General features: G+C 55.8%; 1 protein-coding gene across 1 annotated transcript; it reads left to right on the forward strand.

Annotated features, from left to right (window-relative positions):
* The first annotated feature begins 418 nt into the window (after positions 1-418).
* On the forward strand, positions 419-2,230 carry LINGO4 (leucine rich repeat and Ig domain containing 4). Its single transcript, XM_077841328.1, has one exon. The coding sequence runs from the start codon at positions 419-421 to the stop codon at positions 2,228-2,230; it is 1,812 nt and encodes a 603-aa protein (XP_077697454.1).
* Positions 2,231-10,240: the final 8,010 nt, after the last annotated feature.

Consider the following 10,240-nt stretch of genomic DNA (forward strand, 5'->3'; position numbering starts at 1 on the left):
CTTCGACAAGTCCCTTTCTCCTCCTGGGCCCACGGGGGACTCTCCTCCTTTAAGTGTTTCTGAGGTCAACGGATTGCAAGCGTATCAGGTGCTGTGGAGGAATTGTGAGTTTAGGAGTATCCTTGCAGGGAGAGAGAGTCAAACGCCGACCCTCTCCTGCTACCACGTCAGGAGGCAAATTGGGGCCCAGATTTGGTCCTTGGGAGATAGCCCTGGCCAGACACCATGGTGATGGCGAAAAAACAAAGAGCCAGCCCTGCACCAGTGTTAGGTTCAAGATGCTGTGCTGTCTGGCTCTTAGATAGATGGGCCTGCTGCATGGCTCTCCCAAGGCACCCGTGGCCAGCTGCTGTCTAGGTGTAGATCTGCTTTGGTTCTCTAACTATGGGATGTTCTTGTTTTGCAGAAAGCAGGTAAGATGGTGGCTGGGCCTTTCCTAGACTCTCCCTTCTCTTGGGCTTGTTGGCATCCCCTGTTCTTCCTTGCCCTGGAGGCCCTCCTGACGGGATCCAGCTGGAGCTGCCCTTCCAGGTGCCACTGCTCCTCCCAGGATAGGTCTGTCTTCTGCAACCGCCGGCGCCTGACCACTGTGCCGGGCGGGATCCCCCCGGAGTCTGAGCTCCTGGACCTGAGCAAGAACCGGATCAGGACCTTGCACCAGGGCATGTTCTCCCGCCTGCAGCCCTTGAAGGAGCTGGACCTGAGCGAGAACATCATCTCCAACATCGAGCCTGGAGCCTTTAACAGCCTGCAGAAGCTGATGACCCTGCGGCTGAAGAGTAACCAGCTGAAAATCGTCCCGCCTGGAATCTTCACCGGCCTCCCTAACCTCACCATCCTTGACATCAGCGAGAACAAGATCGTCATCTTCCTGGACCACTCCTTCAAAGACCTGTTCAACCTTAGGAAGCTGGAGGCCGGGGACAACCACCTGGTCTTCATCTCACCGGAAGCCTTCAGCGGGCTCCTCCGTCTGCAGCAGCTCACCCTGGAGAAGTGCAACTTGACGGGCGTGCCCCAGCTCGCCCTCTCCCAGCTTCCCCACCTGGTGGAGCTCCGGTTCAAGGTGCTCAACATCAGTGTCCTCCACAACTACTCCTTCCGGAGGCTGCACCGTTTGAACGTGCTGGAGATCGACCGCTGGCCTTTCCTGGCGACGCTGGAGCCCCGCAGCCTCTCGGGACTGAACTTGACCTCCTTGTCCATCACCAAGTGCAACCTCAGCGCCGTTCCTTACGAGGCGTTCAGGCATTTGGTTTATCTCCGGTACCTGGATCTCTCCCACAACCCCATCTCGGTGATCCATGGGAAGAGGCTGAGCGACCTTTCGCGCCTTCAGGAATTCCACCTCTCCGGAGGCAAGCTGGCCACCATTGCCACCAGTGCCTTCCAAGGACTCAACTACTTCCGGCTGCTCAACGTCTCTGGTAACGCCCTGAGGACCTTGGAAGAAGGGGTCTTCCACTCGGTGGGGAACCTGGAAATCCTGCGGTTAGACAGGAACCCCCTGGCCTGTGACTGCCGGCTCCTATGGATTATCCGAAGGCGACGCAGGCTTAACTTCGGAGGGCAGCAGCCCGCCTGCGCGAGCCCCACAACGGTCAAAGGGAAAGTCTTCAAGGACTTCTCCGACGTCCTCCTGCCCAGTCACTTCACCTGCAGGAAGTCTAAGATCCCAGACAAGACCCCTCAGCAGGTGAGTGTGGAAGAGGGGGGAAAAGCAACCTTGAGCTGCAAGGGCGAAGGGGATCCACATCCAACCGTCTACTGGGTGTCGCCTCATAACATCCGCCTGGACTCCAACCACAAGGGGCGGATGAGGGTCTTTGCAGATGGCACCTTGGAGGTTGACTATGCCCTAGCCCAGGACAGCGGCACCTACCACTGCGTTGCCAGCAACGTAGCAGGGAACGACACTTTGCTGGCGCACCTTCTCGTGAGCAAGCCCTCCGCCCCGTTGGGCAACGACTCCTTCCTGTTCTCCAACCGCTCGGAGGCCTTCCAGACATCCCTCATTGACGTGGGCACGCTGGTGGGAGTCTTGGCCATGGGCATCCTGCCATTCCTCAGCTCGGTCACCGTCTGCTTCGTCTTCATCTTCTTCTGGAGCAAGAGCAAAGGGAAGGTCAAGCATCACGCCACCTTCGAGTTCGTCCCTCATTATCCCCATACGGCCTGGAACAAGCCGCGCAGCAGTGGCGGAGGCAAGTTTGCCATGAAACTCATGTGATGGGGGGGGCCATTTTCTCACCTCAGGCCCCCATAGCTTTGTAAACCTGGGAACGAAAAATGCAGAGAACTTACAAAAGTGGTTCATCTTTGTGAGCTGCCGACGCCAGCACCACGCTCCACCTGTGCAGCAGCGCGGGGGGGCCGGGGAGTCTTGTGGTCAGCATGAAGCAGAGATCGTTTATAGTTGACCTTTTTGGCCGACTCTCAGGGACCTGGCAATGATACTGGTGCAGGTTTGGTGTAAAGATAACATGTTAAGGCAGAAGCTAGAGACTATGGACTTGGTGGCGTGGGGAGTTGGGCCTGGACTATGAAGCCTTTCATCTCTAGGTCACTGGTTCTAACCCCGCCTAGGTTGGCAGGGGCTGGAGAGGTGGGGACCTCTGGGGAATGAGGTTAGTGGGGCGTGGTGAAGTTCCCAGGGGGCAGCTGTCACATCTCAATAACTGGATGAGCCATGGTCCTTACTCCAGGAAGTGGTCAGGTTTGAGGTGTGTTGGCTGGGAAGCATGGGGGGAAAACGTAAATGTCCCAGAGCTGTGGAGAGAGAATGTGTCCTAAAGCAGCGAGATAAAGGAGGAAGGATCTTGTGGGACATTGTAAAATCATGGCTCCTTCCCCTGGAGTGGAACAGCTCTCACAACATGGCAGAAAATAATATAACTGTCCGAGTGGGGCAATTTATCAGGGGTTTTGGCAGTTCTGCTATAAAATGATGGGGGTAAACTGGGGAGGATTAATAATTGGAAGTGTCTTTGCCAGGCCTGGAGTCATCTTTGTCCCTGAAATCACCCAGATCCTTAATGGGCTCCCAGAAGGGAGACAAAATGTTCATCTTTCCCCTCTTCCCGCGACCCTTTTACAACCTCTCAATCTGCAGTGAATTATTCATGTCAGGCAAAAACCAAGCGTGCTGCTAAATGCAATCTATTAAAACCACTGTGGTTGAAAGTCTTGTCTAATGCTTAACCAGATCGTCGAGAGCAATACATAACACTCCGCACTTCTATAGCAACCGCGAGCCAAAGAGCTCAAAGCCCATCACAGTCATTACGGGGTTACACCTCATGACAACCCGTTGATGCAGGTAAATAGCACAACCCCCATGCTACAGATGGGGAAACTGAGGCACGGAACAGGGCGGCGTTGTGTCCTTTGCTCTTTATACTACAACACTATGAACAAGCTACCCAGGCAGAGCTGGGGCCTAAATAACCACATTCAGTCACTATACAGGAATGTGCCAGGCCTAGTTACACAGAGCAGGTGGCTCTGGCTGGTTTCCGAAAGCTTCTCAGAACGTAGTACACTGTGAGTGCCACTAGAGGGCTCACAAGCTATAGTATTAACACCTATTTGGGGAAACTGAGGCACTCAGAGGGGACATGATTTGCCTTGAGATCACACAGTGGAGCTGGGAATAGACTAGACCTCCAGGAATTCTGACGTGCATCTCTGCTCTAAACACTAGAGTCTGTTTCTCAAATGTGGCCACCATGGCTGCATGCGGCCACCAGGGTCTTGTCTTGCGGCCACGGCCTCCTGGGCTGTGACTTGGAGGAGGAATCTAGCAGCCCCTCCGACTCCCTGTTGCTCCCGGATGCACTGCCTTGGTGTTGATTGCTGGGGCCGCCAGCAGGGGTTGGACCCTGCCCTCCTCTGGAGACACCTGGGGTACAATGCTGGAGGAGAAGGCAGCCAGTGAATTTCCCACCTTCCCAGGGGCACTGGGGCTTAAGCTTTGGGCTACAGCAATGGGGTGGCGGGGCAGCAGACTCTGCCCGGGGGCCCCGGCTCTGGCTGTGCAGTGGCAGGGTCCAGGCTCCAGCTGCTGGGCTTCGGGCTCCTGCCTTCCCTGACCCCCCCTCCAGGGCTGAGTAAGTCTGCTATGAAAAGTGATACTTGTATGTTAGTTAATATCACTTTTCACATCAGACTTACTAGCTAGCACCAAATAAATTACGACAAGTTGGCCGTGTATATGTGCGTATTTATTTGTTCTTGCTAAAGCTAATTATGTATTTTAGGGGAAAGTGTGGGGCGGCCACCAGCAAGAGTTGGTGGCCACACTCTGAGGCCACCAAAAAAATTGTCCTGAGAACCCCTGCACTGGACAACCCTCCCCAAGACACATGGGCCAGGGAATAATTTATATTCCCCACCAACTTTGCCGGGTGGCCTCCCTGTAACTCCAGACCTGGCCTCACAGCCTAGGGAACCAGAGAAGACACGAAGATGCAGGAATTGAACTTTCATTCCTTTGCCCTGGGTTTTATTGGAATCATTTCCAAAGATATTGGCTCGTAGCAGCTAAAGCACCGGCGTCTCTGCTACACGATGGCCGCTTTGCCCTAGAGCCCCATATATGACCGCGTTCTCTGCGGGGCTACGCCGCCGGGTCAAGAGCATCCCTCCTTGGGCAAACAGCACCTGCGTTGCAATGGCAGATCTCCAGGCCCCCTGGCACAATCCGAGCCGGGGATGTTTATGGTCCGTCTGTCCCTTCCAAATCGCTTTCCCTCCTTGGTGCAGTAAACCGAAACCGCTCCGGGAACCCAGGGGGCAAAGAAATTTCGGGCATGGACGATATTTTTGTGGCAAGTTACCGGGCATGACGCTGGGAGCCACGCTCGCTCAGGGGTGGCGTTCAGGGTCCCTCGAGGGGCGGCATTGGTCACACAGCGAGGTTGATGAGTCAGTTCCTAGACTTGCGCTAAAGGGGTCTATTTTAGCAGACAGCCCAGGTTTCATCCCTCCTGCCTACGATTAGCCCGGTGCTTTGCATTAGCAATGTGGGTCCTGAAGGAGCCCTGTAGTCCCCCTGGCCCCGGCGCTAGGTGCTGTATGCACATGGTCCCTTTCTCCTCCTGGTAGCCCAGCTACAAGCCACGGGCTTGGTCCATCACGCTGCTCCTGGCCGTCGGCCCAGCTTGTGAAACGCGTGCATCTCCCGAGTCATTTTTCCTCAACTGCAGTTTTCCGCTACCTCCTTGGAGAAGTTGGAGCCTGGCTGGGGCCCCCTGGGGGATTTTGTCCCCTGCATTTTATACCAGCTTGGCTGAGGTTTGAATTTAGCCCTAACTGCATCCTAAAAGAATTCTGTCACTTGTGTGCTTGGGTGGGAGGCTAATTGTCTAAGGGGGAAATTGACTCCTGGGCCTGGGTGCCAGCACACAGCAGAAGCCCTCAGACCATGATTCTCAGTTGCTCCGTTCCCACACCAGGGACAGGGATGAAAGGCCGGGAGTGGGGAGAGGAGGCACGACGGTAGCTGTGAACTTTAAGCCATCTTTCTGCTCCCTGTATCCTGGAGCTGTGCTCTGCCCGATCCCTGGGGTCAGTTAGAGCAGCCTCAGGGCTGCTCTAACATACACTGCTTCCCTGCGGGGGCATACAACACAGAGAATAGCCGCAGCCCAGAGCACTCCAGCTCCCTCTCTGACATGATCCCTGCAACAGGGATGGAGGCCAGCTTGGCTCATCGGACATGTCTGCGAACAGCCCTCAGCCTCCAGCTTGAAACTCCCCAGCTGGATTCTCTCTCTTCAGCAGGCCCAAATCCACAAGCCCTTGGACTGGGGGCAGGGTGTTCAGAGATGGAGTGTGACGACTGTTCTTGGCGGTCTCTCAGGAGCTCAAGGCTCATCAGAGGTGATAACCCTCCCCACGCTCCCCCTGCGAGGGGAAAACTGAGGCACAGAGATTTGCTTCCAAGTTATACTGTAAGTCATTCAAACTGGGCTAGAGCACAGGACATGCCCGAGTCCCAGGCCCTGCTTTAAATCTCTACCCCTCTGCCACAGCCGGGAATTGAACCCAGGAGTTCTGACTCCCAGTCCCCCCTGCTCTGACCACTAGGCCCAACTCCCCTCCCAGAGCTGGGAATTGAACCTGGGAATCCTGACTTTCCTTCCTCCTCCCTGCTCTCACCTCTGCCCCCCAATATGCTGTAGCGGCCATACCCAGCCCAGGAACAACTGGGCTGATTCCCACAGGGCCTGCATTGTTCCCAGCATTTCCCTGGGGCAGGCTGGGGTGCAGAGTGCGAGAGGGGGCTCAGGGCGGGGGGTTGGGGTGCAGAGTACAGCAGAGGGCTCAGGCCCCCTCCCTCAGGGGCCACAGGGACGTGGTGCTGACCGCTTCCGGGAGCGGCGCGGGGCCAGGGCAGGCAGGGAACTTGTATTAGCCCCACTGCACAACAGGGCTGGCAATTCCGCAGGTCGGATCCAAAGCCCTGACGGGCCAGATCCAGCCCACGGGCCGTAGTAGGCCAAAGACTCGGAAAGCCAGTTTTAACCCAGATATATTTAATTGGCTCGCTGAAAATGCATTGAAGAGTGCCATACAGTCTGTGTGTTATTCTCTGCACCAGGCAATGGGAAAAGGTTTTACGTGCATCTCAGCAAAGCACAATTCACGCTATCGAGCAAAGGATCGATAGTTTCTTCCCTCTACTCCCATTCCCCCCACCCCATGGGCTTCCTGACAATCAATTAGAACCTTTGCTACTCAGTACCAGGCCAGGACGCCGGGGTTCTCTTTCCAAAGCTGCCATGTGATTTGTGACCTGGAACCGCTCTGCAGGCCTCAGTTTCCCTGCCTGTACAACAGGAGGTAGGTGGGTCTCATTCCTCCAGGTGGGGCTGCGAGGCCTCCTTGTTAGCAAAAATCTTGGCTGACAAGGGGCTGGAGGGATTTTAGGGTTTGTTATTCTTTAGTCTTCCCTGTCATTTTCTGTCCCCAGCGTTACAGCCAGGCAGGACAAATCAGCGCAAATGAAAAGAGGAAGCTGTTTCTTGAGCCTCAGCCTAAATCCAAGACCCAAGCAGTGATTTGGAACTTGCAGAGAGAGAGAGATGCCAGAGTACCTGTGTGATGGCATGACACTGCAAAACACAGATCTCTCATAAGGGCAGGGTGCGCAGCCTGTCAGACGAGGGAGCCCATGTTCACAAACGGCCCAGGCTGCAGGGAATAAAAGAGAAATAGCGGAGGGAGCCTAGGCTGGGCTTAGAGAAGAAATCAGGACTGGAGGGAGTTGGGGGGAGAGTCAGCCCAGTGGGCAGGGAGCAAACTGTCAGCAGAAGAGATGCTGCTGCCCAGGGTTTAAACACTGAACAATTCCCGAGCCAAGCGCTGGTTCCCCAGAAATCAAAGCAGGATGAGGAATGGACTAACTACGGATTGCACAGTGAGTCAGTGCTGGGGCTGGGAATAGCACCCAGGAGTCCCAGCTCCCATTCTCCCCCCTTGCTCCAACCACTAGACCCCACTCCCCTCCCAGAGCTGGGAATAGCGCTCAGGAATCCTTTGTCCCAGCCCCCCTGCTCTAAGCACTAGACCCAGCTCCCCTCCCAGAGCTGGGAATAGCGCCCAGGAATCCTGACTCCTCATCCCCATGTTCTAACCACATCCCTCCCCTCCTAGCTCCCAACCCACCCCCAACCGCTAAGAAGACCCCTCCCCTCCCTGAGCTGGGATTAGAACCCAGGAGTCCTGGTGCCCCTTTCCCATGCACTAACCACTAGCCAGGAGTGCTGACGCCTAGCCTGAGTCCCTGCCCTGCCCTGCCCTCCATAATGCAGCAAAAAGAGCAGGGAGCGGCTGTAGATTTACAATTGCTAAAGCCCTGAAACACACCCAGCAGCACAGACTGAGCTGCCCGCCCCCTCCAGGGCAGGGGGAGGCCCCGAGCTGGGTCAGCTCCCCATGCCAGGCAGGAAGAAATGAAAGAGTCTTGCTGGGCGCTGTGGGCCCTGACCCAGCCCACCCGTGGCACTTGTCCAGCCTGGAGATGGGTGGGGCTTAGAAGGGAGGATCCCGGCTCAGTTTGGTGGGGGGGGGGAGGGGGAGTGTCCTGGAGGAGAGGGGTACAGGAGCCCCGGGAAGAAGGGGGTTTCTGCTTGGGGAACCTGCTTGAAAGCCTTGGCTGCCCAGACCCTTGGAGAGAGGGAGGGGGGCTGGTTCTTGCCTGGGGCTCGGCCTTGGCATGTTGGGGATGCCCCCGACTCTCTGTGGCTGGATTACGTTACCCCCATCGGGGGGGGAGATGCTATGAGCAGCAGGGCTGGACTCTGGCAGGAACCATGCCCACCCTTTCCTCATGGGGGCTGGAGGGATATAACCCTTTACAGGCCCAGTGCTGGGGCAGTCACCCGTCTCCCTAAATTCCCCCTTTGCTCCAGTTCAATAACAGGTTTTAAATGGCTGCTGTGCTCCACCCAGAGGCAGCTGCATGTCAGCACCGGAGAAGTCTTTCTAATATACAGACTCAAGCACTTTCAGCCCCCCATGGCTAAGGGGAGAGGTACAGGCAGTGACATGAGACATGGGGAGTGCCGGGGGGCGGGAGAGGAGCTTATTCAGTGTAATGCTACTGAAAATGCAGAAGACAGGCTGTGAAAGCATTCGAACCCGTAGTCACTTCCAGCAGAACCGACCCGGGTTGGGGAGCACAGCCAGGGGGTCGGAGAAGCTGAAATTCTGTCTGCAAAGGGGCAGAGGAAGGCAGTGAAAATGATTAGAGGATGGAAGACCCACCGTTCGAGGGGAGACTGAGAAGACTGGGGCTGTTCCGCTTGGAAAAGAGGTGACTACGGGGGGAAAGGACAGAGGTCCATAAAATCATGACCGGTGTGGAGAAAGTGACAAGGGACGTGTTAGTTATCCCTTCACAGACCACAGGAACCGGGGCCACTCACTGAAATTAATAGGCAATGGCTTTTAAACAAGCGTACGGTATTCTTCACAGAACGCAATTCTTCACAGTCAACCTGTGGAACTCACCGCCAGGGTATGCTGTGAAGGCCAAAAGTATAGCTAGGTTCAAAAAGGAAAAGTTCCTGAAGGATAGGTCCATCAATGGACATTAGCCAAGATGGTCGGGGGGACGCAACCCCTAGCCTCAGACTGCCAGAAATTGGACTGGACAACAATTGATCATTCAAAATTGCCCCGTTCTGTTCATTCCCCCTGAAGCAGCTGGCCCCTGGCCACTGTCGGAAGACAGGATACTGGCTAGGTGGGCCATTGGTCTGACCCAGTGTGTTCTTATCCTCGTTTTGCGTGGCTAGGGCTCACTCGGGCATTCAGAATGCAACGCCTTCATGGCTTCGCTCCATGCTCCATTGTCCGGGGCAAGGCCCAGCAGGAATAATCCTTTGGGAAAGTGCAAAGATAAAGAGCTCCACGCATCGTTTGCAAAGCTGGTCTAGCCCAAAATGAGACCCCGAACAGCGACAGGTGAGCGCTCTCTTCTGTGAAGAGGTTGGCAGGCGAGGCTTGGATATCGGCAGTTCTAGTCCCCAACCCACTGACTCCCACAACTGACCTCTTCAGCCCAATCTGAGATATCTAGAGCCTGATCTTCAGAGATCATAGAATATCAGGGTTGGAAGGGACTTCAGGAGGTCATCTAGTCCAACCCCCTGCTCAAAGCAGGACCTATCCCCAATTTTTGCCCCAGATCCCTAAATGGCCTCCTCAAGGATTGAACTCACAACCCTGGGTTTAGCAGGCCAATGCTCAAACCACTGAGCTATCCCTCCCCCAATGGGTGACCCACCAAACCAGCTGATGGCCAGGGGAGCCGCATCTCTGAAAACCAGGCCCTGAGCATCTCAAACTGGGGCCCCCCAAAGTGGAGGCGTCGAAAGCTGAGTGGCCATTTTGGAGGTTTTGCACTTGGCCTCCTTGTGCCATCAGTGGGGCAGCTAAACGGGAAGTGAGCGAAGGTCGCGGGCCTGGTTTTAGAGTCGGGTTTGTGGGCCCAGTTGGGCTCACGTAGACACCCGCCCAATTTTGCTTGCCAACCAGGTAGTCAGTCCTTGAAGTCACAGCAGCTGAGCCCATGTTTGGTTCTGGCCCCAGAGCAGGAGGCTGGGCGCGGCACCTGGGAAAGGCAGCAGTCACACAGCGGGAGGAGTGCTTGTAACCCCTCCGCTGTGTGTATGCCCAGATTTTAAATGGCTTTAGTGCCATGGGCCTGCCTCTGTTCCTGCACTCAGGG

Source organism: Eretmochelys imbricata, chromosome 24, assembly GCF_965152235.1.
Source record: "Eretmochelys imbricata isolate rEreImb1 chromosome 24, rEreImb1.hap1, whole genome shotgun sequence".
Lineage (NCBI taxonomy): Eukaryota > Metazoa > Chordata > Testudines > Cheloniidae > Eretmochelys > Eretmochelys imbricata.

Excerpts from the sequence above, each read along its gene's own strand:
- LINGO4 (XM_077841328.1), top strand. The coding sequence starts at position 419 with ATGGTGGCTGGGCCTTTCCTAGACTCTCCCTTCTCTTGGGCTTGTTGG.